Source organism: Cavia porcellus, unplaced genomic scaffold (genome assembly GCF_034190915.1).
Source record: "Cavia porcellus strain 051 isolate PalLab524CR breed Dunkin Hartley unplaced genomic scaffold, mCavPor4.1 scaffold_16, whole genome shotgun sequence".
Taxonomy (NCBI): domain Eukaryota; kingdom Metazoa; phylum Chordata; class Mammalia; order Rodentia; family Caviidae; genus Cavia; species Cavia porcellus.
In genome coordinates, this window is record NW_026947499.1 from 29,146,458 (window position 1) to 29,162,114 (window position 15,657).

Sequence of the window (15,657 nt, forward strand, 5' to 3'; positions counted from 1 at the left end):
GTGGGTAACTTTCTTGAACATAGTGTAACATCAGTAAGTCCTTAAGTGCACAGACTGGGCTTGAACTTGTGATTCTCCCACCTTGGGCTCCCAGAGTGATGGAATCACAGAAATGGGCCAGCATGCCTAGATAAGTATTATCCTACCTAGAAATCCACTTGGAAAACGCAGATATCTAAATAGAGAAATTATGTCACAGTACAGCACACAGCACGAACTATGAGTGAAAGCCTCAATATAGGAATTTTAATAGGTAAATACGTTGTGTAATGGTACAGTGAGTATAGGTAAGAAAGAAGACTTGATGGCTGCTCACTCCTCAGTATTCTTCTCCTTCTTCAGCCTCGGCTTCCACAGAATCCACGCCCACCTCTTCATAATCTTTCTCCAGCGCTGCCAGGTCCTCCCGGGCCTCAGAGAACTCCCCTTCCTCCATGCCTTCTCCCACGTACCAGTGCACAAAGGCCCGCTTGGCATACATGAGATCGAACTTGTGGTCCAGGCGGGCCCAGGCCTCAGCAATGGCAGTGGTGTTGCTCAGCATGCACACGGCCCGCTGCACCTTGGCCAGGTCTCCCCCTGGCACCACAGTGGGAGGCTGGTAGTTAATGCCCACCTGCCAGACAAAGAACAAAAACCTATTAGGAGGCTTGGATGACACCCAGAAATGGTGGCTACTTTTCCTCAACCACAAGACACTATAGGTTCCCTCTGATGACCAGCATCACTCCACAAAAGGCACCAAGCCCTTTGTGCTAGGCAGGGTGTCAGGACAGTGGGGTGGTGATGGCTCCAGAAAGAAGCAAACAGGCAAACAAGAGACTTGATGTGGCCATTGTGCCTTAGTCCCAAGTGGCCTGAAGGGCACAGCCCCAGCAGCTGTGACAGGTGATAGGTATTCAGGGAGAAAGGACTGTTTTCCCTCTGAAAATTACACTGCCTTGTATTATCTGTGGAATTTATTCTCCATAAGATTCAAGGAGATGGTGATGAATTTCTGCAGCTGAAAGCTTTCCACTCAAAGAGTCAGAGACCTGAACACAACTGTGGTGCCCCCTGGGAAGCTCATGTTCCCTGCTGACACAATAAAGACTATGGCTACAGCCACATGCAAAAGAAGTCACATGAATGTGCTGCATACTGGAAGGAGGTAGTCGACCTGTGTACTAATGAGGGCAGGAGGAGCATTCTGGTTTGGGAGCAAAAGGACCCATTTCAGGTTGAAGAATGAGAGATGAACATGACCACAGTTTGGGCAACTCTAGCATCAACTAGACCAGGACCAGCAATCTTGTTCTGCAGAGACACATTCTGCACTTCAGAGTTGTTCTTAGTGATGTAACAATTGCTCTACTGTGGATGCACTGTAAAAGCAGCCACAAAGAATCCCTAGGTGAACAGCTGGCATTTAGACCAAATGTTATTTACAAAACTAGGCAGCTGGTTTAACAATCATGAAAATGCCTGATCTGGAAGAAGACAATCCCAGTGCAGAAATGTCCTGGTGAGGAACCTACTGCAGTGAAGCTACCAGCAGCAAGGAGCAGCTAAACCAAAACCAAAGTTGGCATGAAAAACAAAGAACAGTGTCAAGACAAGAAGAATTGACAGGATCAGTACCTACTAATCCTCCGTGAAAAGTGACAGGAAGATTTCTTAGTGTTTTAATGGAAGAGCAGTACAAACTGTATTGGAAGCAAAATCTGGTCACAATTTATAGTGTGACAAGATATTGCTTCTTTAAGCACATATAAGATTTACGACACTTATTTTCGGTCAGGTGTGTGATACTAATTTCCACACACCTAGAGGATAAAGAGATGGATGACATTATAGTACTGCCTCAAATATATATCCCACATGAAGTACCAAATGTCCATGTAATTCCTACATTTTCAACACTAATCCCACCACCAGAGAGGGTCCTAAGGATCACCCCAGTCAGCAGGATGCCAGCTGTGAGGCATGGAAGAATTCAGTGGCACACTCAGCTTTGCCGTCTGGGCAAGTCCCCTGCCAGCCCTTAACAGCCATGGGGGTGCCATTCCTCTGACTCTCTACAGCCCCACAAATGGAAGAGCCCCCATCTCCCCCACAGGCATCCCCACCACTGCAGTGCAGCCTTCCGCCTTCCAGACATGAGCTCTGCCTTCTGCTAGGGAAACCACCTCATCTTTGGTTGTCAAGAGGGACAGCCAGGCGGATGCCACCCTCTGCAGCCCAATTCAGCATGAGTCACAATGGTGACTTCAAGTGGCCCCTGGCACCCTCAAGAAATCCTCCAGCAGAGGGCCCAGGCAGAAACCAGTGAAGCCCTAAGTCCCTGAAGGGTACCCCTACCCCTTGGGCACACCCTGGGTGCTGGACTAAGTACAGCCTGGAGGACCTAGCTGAGACCAGGGAGCAGAGCAATCTGCACTGGTCTTCCTCAGCTCCCTGAACCCCGCAGTTCACAATGACCACATCCCATCCTCCAACCTGGTCCCCCCTGGCTGTGATAGACGAAGACTAGTCTGCCACGCCAGCCCAGGCCAGTAAGTCCAGACCTGAAGTGCATCCTGATGAAAGGAGATTCAGGGTTCACACACTGTGAAGCTGACCCATGGCGGGACACAGGAGCCCAGAGGCTGAGGATCCCTGCTCAGACACAGTTGGTTGTCTGATGTCAGTGTGAACCAAAGCACAAAGTACTTCTGAGCAGGCTCAGCAGCCCCAAGGCTCCCCCAACGTGAGAAGGAACACCCAGCCTCATCAGCCCAGCGGGCTGCAGCCAGGGCTGGCCACAGTCACTCCAACTGGGATGGCAGGAGGACCACTCCCTTAGGAAGGAGGCTACCTGTGGACTACCTTAGGAGGCATCAGTAGCTCTGGGCATCCATCTCCAGAGCACAGACATAGAGAGGGGGGAGGGGAGGGAAGGGTAACAGATGCTAGGAGCCCTGCTTCCCTGAGGTCCACTGGGGAAGAAAAAAATGACATAGGGTCTTTATAAAAAAAAAAAAACACAAAAAACAAAACAAAACAAAAAGGCGCAGCTTTATGGATCATCTAACACTCAGGAGGCTGAGGTAAAAGGATCGCTGTGAGTGTGAGGCGAGAGTGGCCTACATCAGCGACTTCAAGGCCACCTAGCACTACATGAGGGCCTCATAAATACAAAGCAAGCAAACAAAAAACCACGCCCTATTCTGTTAACCATAGTTTTTCAAACATACCATGTCTTATTGTGTTAACCTAGTTTTTCAAACATTCAAGTACTGAAAAGATTTTCACTCTAGGTAACTAACTAAAGCACCAAAGGCCTACCCCAAGTGCAACAGACATTCTGCCTAAAGGATGTGGACCCCTTGGGCAACACAATTCTGCAGGGCTGCTGTATGTTGACAGGCACAATGACTCAACTCGACCCAGTCCTACCTTAAAACCAGTCGGGCACCAGTCCACAAACTGGATGGTGCGCTTGGTCTTGATGGTGGCGATGGCAGCGTTGACATCTTTGGGAACCACGTCTCCCCTGTACAACATGCAGCAAGCCATGTACTTGCCATGGCGAGGATCGCACTTCACCATCTGATTGGCTGGCTCGAAGCAAGCATTGGTGATCTCGGCCACTGACAGCTGCTCGTGGTAGGCCTTCTCGGCAGAGATGACCGGGGCGTAGGTGGCCAGGGGGAAGTGGATGCGGGGGTAGGGCACCAGGTTGGTCTGGAACTCTGTCAAGTCCACATTCAGGGCCCCGTCGAAGCGCAGGGAGGCCGTGATGGAGGACACGATCTGCCCGATCAGACGATTCAGGTTGGTGTAGGTGGGGCGTTCGATGTCCAGGTTGCGCCGACAGATGTCATAGATGGCTTCGTTGTCCACCATGAAGGCACAGTCAGAGTGTTCCAGGGTTGTGTGTGTGGTCAGGATGGAGTTGTAGGGCTCCACAACGGCCGTGGACACTTGAGGGGCTGGGTAAATGGCAAACTCCAGCTTGGACTTCTTGCCATAGTCCACCGAGAGCCGCTCCATGAGCAAAGATGCGAACCCAGAGCCGGTGCCACCTCCAAAGCTGTGGAAGATGAGGAAGCCCTGCAGGCCTGTGCACAGATCCGCCTGTGAGAAAGCAGACAACATGACCTGAAGCCTGCACGAGCCACACGCCAACCTCCAACAGACCCAGCTCACTTCTGTCTGCCTCTGCAAGCTGATATGCACTCACGGCCACTATGAACCTGAATCGCAAACAGAAGTGAGGACAGCCAGCCACTGAAGCACTAGGGGTGCTCTGCAACAGACATGACCCAGCAGGACCTCTGCAGACTCAGTCAGACTCCGGACTCTTTGTCTAACAGCCACCGAAGTCTGACCCCTTCATTGCCAAAGGCAGTGATGGCAAACATTCCAGAGCTTTCAATGGTAACAAACAGCCAGCTGGGCTGTGGCACACATGCTGTGGATTTGCCCTCATCAGCCTAAGGCCTACCCTCCTACCCAGAGCAATAGCCACACAATCCTGTCTCAGGGATCTTACCAGTTTGCGGATGCGGTCCAGAACCAGGTCCACGATCTCCTTGCCGATGGTGTAATGGCCTCTGGCATAATTATTGGCTGCATCTTCCTTCCCCGTGATCAGCTGCTCTGGGTGGAAGAGCTGCCTGTAGGTCCCCGTGCGCACTTCATCTACAAAGAGACCACGTGAGCTGTGAGCCTTGCAGGGCTGCTGCAGGCACCACGTAGACATGCTCGAGGATGCTTCTGCTCTACAAATGCACATTTCCTGACTGGAAGAAAGCACCTGACGGCTGTAATACATGTATACACATTTAATACCAGCACACATGTGAAACATCCAGCATTTGGGAGTCTAAGGAGAGAAGATCACTGAGAGTTCTACACCAACCTGGGCTACAGAGGAACTTCAAGGTCAGCCTGAACACAGGAGACCGTGTCCTCCCAAAAAACACTGCAAAGCACAAATGTAAGTGATGGCTCCCACAAGGTAACATCAACTCACAGTATAAATGCCAGCAGGACCATTTCATGTTGACAGGAAAAAATTACAGATGATTCTACAGGCAGTTAGCCCTTTCTTACCTAAGCTACATCAAAGAAAATAATTTGGAAGTTACAAGCTATACTCCTGGAATCCAAGCACTCTGAACCAGGAGGATCACAAGACAAGCCCAGCCTGGACAATGTTCCAGTTTAGCAAGATCCTGTCTCAAAAATTTTAAAAAGGGCTGGGGATGTAGCTCAATGAAAAGCCCTAGGTTCAATCAGCAGCACTTCAACAAAACATAAACGCTCAAACAAAGAACCTCCCAAATACCAGCTCAGTGTGTGTGTGATTTTGTATGGACAGTCTCATCACCGCACTCTGAATGGCTCGGGTCTTCCAGGCTGTAAAGTGACATTCTTTATCTCTTGGAAGCACTAAAAGGCTTCTCTTGCCCTTCCTCCTTTTCTTTTGTCCTTCCTCTTCATGCCTCTCTCTCTCTATTGAGTCATACTGAACATAAGGTCATTGTAGTGAGCTATATCATCAGTAGTTTTGTTTGTTTTGAGACTAGATTTCAGTAAGCTGTTAGAATTCCCAAGCTGGGGTCAAATTTCAGATCCCCTTGCCTCATCTTTTCTATCTCTTGGACTACTTTAGGCTTCTAACTATGAAGAACCAAATCTTATTTTCACAGCTAAGGCAGGTCCAGACCCTCATGCACTAGCACAAGCATCTCTACAGCATTCAAGAGGGATGTGAGGCCTGTGCTCACTGCACACAGTCTATATAGAAACCACCTGCCCAGGACAGAGGCAGCCAGGAGGGAATCTCTCCATGGCCCATCACCCTGATGGCAAAGCAGCTCTGCCCTGCAGGTCAAGGTTTCCTATGATGGGATCCTGAGCCCCAGAGTCAAGAACCTTTAATTGGGAACCTTGCAGCTTCTCACCCAACAGTGTCATCACGCAGGCTTTTATATCCTGTCCTTCTTGCAGGGTGACTCAAGGAGCCCACCTGTGGTGCTTTTCCAGGGCTCTCCCAACCTCCCTGGAAAGCCTCCCTCCAGGGCCCAAGCACCTACCTACCACCGTGGGTTCCAGGTCCACAAACACTGCTCTGGGCACGTGCTTGCCGGCCCCAGTCTCACTGAAGAATGTGTTGAACGAGTCGTCCCCGCCACCAATGGTTTTGTCACTAGGCATCTGACCATCAGGCTGGATTCCATGTTCAAGGCAGTACAATTCCCAGCAGGCATTGCCGATCTGGACACCTGCCTGCCCCACGTGGATAGAGATACACTCCCTCTGGGAACCAGAACAGAAATGTGAAACCCATTCGTCCCCACACCAATTCAAACTATACAAAATGCAAAGGAAATGGCCTGGGGAGTCAGCTCAGTGGCGCAGGTGCCTGCCTGGCAAGTGTGAGGTTGTGAGTTCCATCCCCAGTCCCCCCTCACCAAAAAAAAAGCAAGTGAGCCCTGATGTCATACACCAACATTTGTAAAATATTTGATTTCTAAGGCGATTGAAGAGGATATTAGAAAGTGGACAGATAGCCTGTGCTCTTGGGTAGGAAGAAGCAATACAGTGAAAATGGCTTCCAAATATGTTTTACAGTTTCAATGCAATCCCAGTCAAAAGTCCAAGAGCATATCTCACAGAATTAGAGAAAACAATCCTAAATTTCATTTGGAACCAGAAGAGACCTAGAATTGCAAAGGCAATCCTGGGCAACAAAGACAAGATGGGGCATCACAATTTCTGACTTGAAATTATACTATAAAGCTACAGTGATAAAAACAGTGTGATATGGCAAAAAACAGACCAAAAGATCAATGGAATAGATTAGAAGATGTAGCAACAACTGAAGACATACTAAGCCACCTTATCTTTGACAAAGTGCCAAACATATTCACATTAATAAATGGTGCTGGAAAAAGTGGTTCTATACAAGCCACAGATTAAAACTGGACCCATGTCTTTCACCATGTACTGGGCCAAAATGAGAATGGATCAAAAAATCTTAATATTAACATAGAAACATTAAATCTGCTGGAAGATAGAGTAGGTAAAGCTCTTGAAGACACTAGTGTAGGCAAAGACTTCATGAGCAAAACCCAGGTTGCACAGAAACTATTGCAAAGAATCAAGAAATGGGATCTCAGCCTAATGAAAAGGTTTTATACAGTAAGAGAAAAACATCAACAGAGTGAAGAGACAACCTAAAATGTGGGATAAAATGTTCGCCAGTTGTTCCTTAGACAAAGGATTACTATCCAGAACATAAAGAACTCAAAAAAAAAAAAATCAGTCCTCCCAGATTTAAAGACCCAATGCAAAGATGGGCAACTGAGATGAATACACGCTTCTCAGACGAGAAGCAAATAAATACATGAAAAAATGTTCACCGTCACTGGTTATTCGAGAGATGCAAATTAAAACAATATTGACATTCTACCTCATCCCAGAAAGAATGGCTAATATCAAGAAATTAACCAATAACAAATGCTGGAGGGCTGTAGAGAAAAAGGAACCCTTCTCCAGTGTTGGTGACAATGTATACTGGTGCAACCACTGTGGAAATCAGTGTGGAGATTCCTCAAAAACCTAGGATTGGAGTCCCATTTGACCTAGCTATTTCCCTCCTGGGTATCTTCTCAAAAGAATTAAAAACATCATACCACAGTGATACACGTGCACCCACGGTGATATATGTTCTGTTTATAGCAGAACAGTTTATAATTGCCTGATTTGGGAAACAACCTAAATGCCCATCGACTGAGGGATGCATAAAAAGATGTGGTATTTTTATACAATGGAGTGCTACTCAAACATAAAAAATGATAAACTGAACACTTTTATATGTAAATAAATGTACCCTGAGACTATACTCATTAGTGAAATAAATAATACACACATGTAAACATCTTGTTTCATTAGTGTGACAAGCTGAAAGAAAAACATGTAAATGTGCATTATATGTATATAGAAATAATTATGATAGTCATACTACTGATTTCTCTGAGTTCACTGAAGAAAAAGATTTGTACTAGTATTGTGTGGACAGTTGAAAGCAGATGTTTTGAGCTCTAGGTGAATGATCTGGGGATAACAATGTGCATTGTTATCCCCTGACTGACGTGCTTTGCAATTTTATTGTAGTTTGTTTCTGTTTGAATAAAATTGATTTGAAAAAAATTTGATTTCTAAAGAAAACACCGCATGAGCCTCTAATGATCATTGTATATAAACATCTGCCCATCCAACATGACTACAGACATACCTAAACTGGGAACAGAAGTAATCATTAATCTTCCTAGAAATTAAGATATTTAAAAATTAGTTCTGCTTATACTCCTCACACTCTGAGGCTGAGGGAGCAGGACTGAAAATTTCAGTCCACACTGGGCAACTCAGCAAGACCCAGTACCAAAGGGGCAAAATAAAAGAAAGCAAGAGGCTCTATATGAGGGTTCTGGATTCAACTAACAATACAGAAAGATATGTATCAATTGAGGAAATTTATTTCCACCCAAGGAACACATTTAACATTCTATCCTAAGCAATGGCTTAGAAAATCAGACAGAACATTTAAAAAGTTTTCACTGATTATGTGACAGGCTGTGCAAGATAGTGATTCCTCAGAGCAGGGAAACAGAAGTAAACCTGGATAACTCCAGATACCTCATGAGTCTCCAGACTACCTCACAGAGAGAGAGGGAAAGAGGGAGACAGAGAGACAGAGGAAGAGAGGGAGGGAAGAAAGGCAAACACAGCCCAGGAATCTCCCTGAATGGAGAAGAGAAACTGGTTGGTGTTCAGATAGTTAGAAACTGCAGGGCAGAACACATGAGACAGAGTGGCATACAAAGAGCTCTGTGCGAATCACTTCAGCCAAGCAATGACTCAGGCCACACCTGCCTTTATTTTAACCCATTGTAAGCCACTCTTGAGTTGACTTTTGGATGTCTTTAAGAGATTTTGATGTGCTATAAGGTTTGGGTTTTTTGCATGTGGATATCCAGTTCCAGTATATTTATTGAGGGTACAATCTTTTGTCCACTTCGTTGTTTCTGCATCTTTGCCAGAATCAATTGTCTGTTTTGTGGCTATTTTGGGACTTTATATTGGTACTTTGGTGATTTGTCTATCTTGATATCAATGCCATTTTGTCATGATTGGTGTAACTTTGTGGTAAGTGCTCGGACTGGGGAAGGTTTGGGCACTAATTTTGTTCCTTTATCAAAGTTGTTTAGACTATTCTGAATCTTTTCTATTTTTTCAGAGATGTAAGAATCAAAATGTTAATCTATGAAAAATGATATTGGCAGTTTGATAAGCGATTGTGTTTTCTGGTCTTTATTATTTTCTTCTATTTGTTGGTTTTATTCCATCTTTTATTTTTAATTTCTCAAGGAAAGATATGAGGATATTTCTTTTTTTGGGGTCTTTTTCATTTTTATCAGTACCAGGGATCAAACTCACGACTGCCTACTTGCAAGGCAGGTACTTATGCCACTGAGCTAAATCCCCAGCCCTGAGGATATTTCTTAACTTTCTTCTTTTCTAATAAATGTATTTGGTGTTAATAAAAAAAAAAAGCTTTGTGCAAATCAGCAGAGCCCAGAGCCCACCTGTTGTCTACAGCTGAAACCTGCTCAGCACAGAGAGACAGAGAGATAGAGATAGAGAGAGACAGACAGAGAGAGGCAGAGAGTGAGAGAGAGAGCGAGCTGCTGAGACCAGGCAGGCTGGGCTATCCTGGGGCTCACCTAAGGCATAGTACAGCTTGTGTTCCCCAAGTCATGGTGTAAAGAACTCCTGCCTCTCAGAGCATTGAGTGGAGTCCTTAGTAGTGGGGCTAAAGGAGCCGTACAGTAAAGGCTGCTCTGACCACATAGGAAAGCAGAAAAGCAAGTCTGACGGATCAAACTGACTCCTGGCAAATCAACCACATCTCAAAAAATGCCCATAAATATTTAAACATAAGTGGCCAAATGTATAACCAGCAATGTAAAATTCAAAATATCTGATATTCAATCTGAACCTCTTTGATACTAAAAATGGAAGGAAAAAAAAAATCACCATAATGAAGAAATGGCCACCAATAAAAACTGAGAAATAGAATATTAGAGAAAAAATAAGAATGACACAAATTTAATATTAAAAAAAAACCCACTAGGATGGGCTGGGGATTTAGCTCAGTGGCACAAGTGCTTGTCTGGCAAGTGCAAGCTCATGAGTTAGATTTTCAGTACCAAAACAACAACAAAAACAAAAAAACAAAAACCATTAAAATAACCCTAGGGCTTTGGATGTGTCTCAGTAGTAAAATATTTGAAAAAATGAAAACAACTACTCATTAAAGTAACATTGTCTGAAATGAAAAATATGACTGGCATTAATATCACACACTGAAGAAGACTGAGACTGATGAAAATTTTCTGGAAATAGTGGTGATGGTTTATGGTAACTGACTGTCATTGAATTGTATACTTGAATATATTTTTAAATTGTTTTGTTTTGCATTGTTTCATTTTTAGACAGGGTCTCTCAATGTAGCTCAGGCTGGCTTTGAATTTACTATGTAGCCCAGGCTGGTCTCAAACTCACAGAGATCCTCCTGTGTCAGCCTCCTGAGTCCTGGGATATAGAGTGCTAGGGTCATGAGCGTGCACCACCATGCCTGGCTGTATACTTTAATATAGATAGAATGGAAATTTTATGTCACTTGTGGCTTAGTTTTTTCTTTCTGCAGTGCTGGGAATGAACCCAGGTTCTTGCTATGATATGCAAGTGCTCTACCACTAAGCTACATTCTCAGCACTTATTATTATGTTTTAAAATTTTGAGACAGATTCTCCATGTCTCCTACTTCAGCCTCCTGCTCAACAGTTTGGGTAGCTGTAGTGGGACATGCCAGTTATCACAGTTACTCTGGAAGGTGAGCATAAAGCAGGCTGGGGAATGTAGCTTAGTGCAAACCCCCTGGGTTCACTTCTTAGTAGCACAAAAAAAAGAAAAAGAAAAAGAAAAAGAAAAAAAAAAAGGCAATGCGTTTAGAGCTATGGTACAAAGCCCTAGGTTTTTTTTGTTTGTTTGTTTGTTTTGTTTTGTTTTTTGTCTTTTTCATTTTTATTGGTACCAGGGATGGAACTCACAACTGCATACTTGCAAGGCAGGTGCTTATGCCGCTGAGCTAAATCCCCAGCCTCCAAAGCCCTAGGTTTGATAAGAGAAAAAGTTTTTTTTGAGGATCTTGAGTCTATGGTATGCCAGGAAGCCTTAAAAACTTTTTTTTACAGAAAATTACAAGGTTAATCTGAATTGTTACAAAAGTCACACGTCTTTTTTCATGAACTGTTTATTGCAGGGCTCAGAATCGAATCTATGCTAGGCAAGTGCTCTACTACAAAGCTATGTCCCCTACTTTTATTATTTCTTTAGGTATCAGGGGTCGAATTCATAACCTTATGGTTACCAGGCAAGTGCTTGAGCCACTGAGCTAATTTCCTGGCTCTGTCCCCTCCTTTTAGAAAACTTACTAGTATATGTATGTGATACATAGTGAACATATTTATCCTAGGGAATTGGGACATATGCATATCACATACTGATCTTTTTCACTTCCTTCCATCTCTCTCTCAATTCCCAGATCCTCTACCCAAGTCCACAAATTCTAGCTCCCTGTCTCCTATATTTCTTTTACTTTGCTTCTTCATTTATGCTTTGGGGAATCACACTTTTTGTAAAGTTTGGAAACCACTCACTTTCTAAGCGTTAGCTTGAAGAGGAAATTGAGGCTGAAATGACTGGCTGTGACAAGTGAACTGGAAGCTGGACATAGTATTACACTCCTGTAATCCTGGCACTCTGGGAAGCTGAGGTAGGGAGATGCAAATTTCAAGACTAGCATATACAATTGAAGAGAGACCGTATGTCAAATTTAAAAAATGGATTGGTGATGTAGATCAACAGGAAGGCTGGGGTTCAATCCCAAGACAAGACAAGACAAGACAAGACAAGACAAGACAAGACAAGACAAGACAAGACAAGGAGAATTCAAGGTGCCAGGGATTTTGTTCAGTGTCATAATAGCCTGCCTGGCAAACACAAGATTGTGAGTTCGACCCCTGGTACCAAAACAAAAACAAAAACAAAACAACAACGAAAACAAAAACAGAAAAGGAGAAACTGAAGAAGAAAAAAGGAAAAAAGGCAGGCAGGCAGGGGAGGTGATGGGAGAGAAGACAGAAAGAATGATGGATGGATAGATGGATGGATGGATGGGTGGATGGATGGATGGACAGGGACTTTGCAAATTCCTATAAAACAGTGTTTCTGGCCTCTCCCCACATAAGAATGTCTTTATGCAACTTTTATTAGATGTACAAAATGACAGGGGTGTTAGATTGGTCCCATTAATGTACAAACTATTAATGCACTGATTCAACAACTACCTAGCAAGTATCTATGAGCAGAGGATATTTAAAAAAGGAACAATGTAAAGGCAGAAACCTAACCTTCAAGGGAAGAACAGGAGTTCTCAAAAAAAAAAAAAAAAAAAAAAAAAAGAACAGGATTTCTCATTTATCAGTATGGAAAGAAATCTGAAAATATCTACAAAATCATCACATGCATTTCTGGAATCCCACATACAGCTACAGCTGCTCACAAGTTACCAGTTTCAGGTCTCCAGGTAAAGGACTAGAAACCACCAATGTATCTGGTGAAACAGGAGAGGGTGAATAATTTAGGGTAAGATGCAGGCACCCGCAGCTGCAAACAATGCAGATTTTCATATGCATAAGAAAGTAGACTTTTCTTTTCTCTCTTTTTTTCCTCCTTGAAACAGAGTCTGGCTTTGCATTGTAGGCTGGCCTCAAACTCACCACAATCCTCCAGGTTCAGCCTCCGAGTGTTACGACTACATGCATGCACCACCATGTCAGGGTCCTTGTTCGTTCTTCTTCCTCTCTACTCCCCTCCCCCACCTCCCCTCCTTTCAAGAAAGAGCGTCTCGCCATGTTTTCAGCTGGCCCCTAACACCTAGCCCACGCTATCTTCCAGCACCAGCGCCATGGTGGTGGAGCAGGTCACCTAGCATGACTTTTTCTACAATGAAAAAGCAAGATGCAAGTGTGTATGTGAGCAATCTCTGGTGCAAAAAACAAAAGGGAGCATAAACATACCTATTATTTTTTGATTAGTTTTCTTTAAAAAAACAAAGAGTAATATAAAATGAGAGCAACAACACAATACTGTAATGCACCTAACGGTAGTAGTTAGATTTTCCAACATGTATGATCTACCATTATCCTTACTTCAAGACCCACGGTCACCTCAGTGCCCTGGACCCACAGTGGATTCCCCCAAATCCTGCTGTCCCTCCCAACCATTCCAGGCCCGCTGTGCATGGCTCACCATGACGGTTCCCGCCGGGTACACCGCTCTGGCTTCTTCTCGCGCTCTTCTCCTCGTGCACGCACTGTGTGCGCAACCGCCCACTGCCACGCAGTATGCTGCATCCTGATTGGCTAATTGTCCATGGGACTGCTATTGGCTCAGACAATTTTAGGGCGGGCCCCATGCCAAAAACCTAATCGTGACTGCCCACTCACCACTGGTGACGTAACTTCTTCTGATTGGCTGTCTTTTTGGCGGGGAAGAGGTAACAGAACGAATTTTCTGGATTGTGTTGACTTGAACAAGTTGGTCTGGACCTGTGAGGTTCTTGCTGAGCAGCAGGAACGGCCACAGGGCCAAAAAGGAGTCCTTTCAAGACAGGAACATGTCAGAGTTGCGTATGCCACCAGACTGCGCTATGTGCTCAGTGTTAGGACAGAGCTTTACAGGACATAGGATGTTATGAAGGTTACCATGAAAGGACTTTGTGAGCTTAGACTCGTACAATGATGTACAAGGGCTCTGGGTAATTTTTTTTTTTTTTTTTTTTTGGAACCAGGATTCAAGCTTAGGACCTTGTGACTGTCAGTCAGGCGCTGTGTCTGCAGAGCTATCTCCTCAGCCATGGGCGCTCTTTTATGGTGTTGATGTTTGCATAGCCAGTTTGTAAGATTTTAAGTTCCGAGGTAACCTGCCTGGAACGAGATCATGGAGGTGGATTATCAGATGCAGTTCTAGGGTCAGGACATTAGCAAACAGCAAGGATTTAATCCTGTCTTCCCAGAGACTTTGAGACTTTTTTTTTTTTAAGACAGAGTCTCACTGTGTATTTCAGGCTGGTCTTGGACTCACTCTGTAGCCCATACAGATCTCTAACACGACTGATCATACTGCCTCAACCTCCCAAGTGCTGAGATTACAGGCCTGCACCACCATTCTTGGCTGAGACTTCTGAATGGGAGCTCCCCAAGGAAGACTTTTAAGATGTTTCCAGGCAACAGAGAGAGCTGGATGGAGAGGGCAAAGCAGGTGAAGACAGAGAAGAATGAGTACTGGAAAGTTCTTCAGGATACATGGACCATGGTGAAGACCATAGTGAAACTGTAAGTGTCAGTGCAGCTGGAGTGACTGTGGCTAGACCAAGGAGTTTGGCTTTGGGGCTGGAGGGTTACATAAGGAGACCTCATTAATGGCTGTTATAGGAAGCCAGACAGTTACCAACCATCTACACACACTTAGGTGAAAGGACAGGCGAAGTTTCCAAAGCTCCTGGAAAGGGGACTGATGGCCTCAATTCACCCCCCAAAACCACAGGACCCTGCCCACATTATTGCTGCAGGTCTGTGGGACAGTCTATTTTTATCCCTATGAGGTGGCACAACTCTTGCATTCTTAAGGTTCTAGCTAAGTCAAATAATTAAACTGACCAACGGATTAACAAAGACAAAGCACAAATTTTAATGGAAGGTTTTTTGTTTGTTTGTTTGTTTTTTTTTGGTCTTTTTCCTTTTTATCGGTACCAGGGATCAAACTCACGATTGCCTGCTTGCAAGGCAGGCGCTTATGCCGCTGAGCTAAATCCCCAGCCCCTTTAATGGAAGTTTTACATGGTACAGAAGCCTCTTAAAGAAATGAAGTGCAGGGCTGGGGATTTAGCTCAGCGGCATAAGGGCCTGCCTTGCAAGCAGACAGTCGTGAGTTCGATCCCAGGTACCGATAAAAAGGAAAAAGACAAAAAAACAAAACAAACAAAGAAATGAAGTGCTAATGAAGTTAAAGGCAGTTACTTATACAGTAATCCCTTTTTATCTTTGGCTTCACATTCTATGGTTTAAATTACCTCTGGTCAACTGTGATCTGAAAATGTTTACATAGAAAATTCCAGCTTGGTGTGATGGTACATGCTTTAATCCCAGGGCTCAGGAAGCTGAGGCAGTAGGATCACCATTGATTTTGAGTTCAGCGTGAGCTACATAGTAAGTTCAGAGTCAGCAGCACTACGTAGCCAGATTGTGACTTAAAAAAGGCAAAACATAATTCCAGAGAAAAGCAAATAAAAGGATATTGGTCATTATCTCATTAAAGTAGTCTGTTTAACATGAGAATAGTTCAGTCCTGCTAAGTACTTGATTGTCATTATTAGAAATGATGTTTAGGTAGGCTCCCATCTAAGGCCTCTGAATGGCGTGAAACATATTAGTATTTAATGAGAGACATATTTACAGAAATAAAAGAAAGAGATTAATAGCTGGAGCCAATATAAAC

The 15,657-nt window shown here is 44.3% G+C and overlaps 1 protein-coding gene across 1 annotated transcript; it reads right to left on the bottom strand.

Annotated features, from left to right (window-relative positions):
- Nucleotides 1-224: 224 nt before the first annotated feature.
- On the bottom strand, nt 225-13,619 carry LOC100731885 (tubulin alpha-3 chain). The gene is made up of 5 exons (XM_003478040.5): nt 13,411-13,619; nt 6,066-6,288; nt 4,517-4,665; nt 3,418-4,098; nt 225-616 (listed from the first exon to the last, which is right to left on the bottom strand). The coding sequence occupies exons 1-5, from the start codon at nt 13,411-13,413 to the stop codon at nt 320-322; spliced, it is 1,353 nt and encodes a 450-aa protein (XP_003478088.2). The 5' UTR covers nt 13,414-13,619; the 3' UTR covers nt 225-319.
- Nucleotides 13,620-15,657: the final 2,038 nt, after the last annotated feature.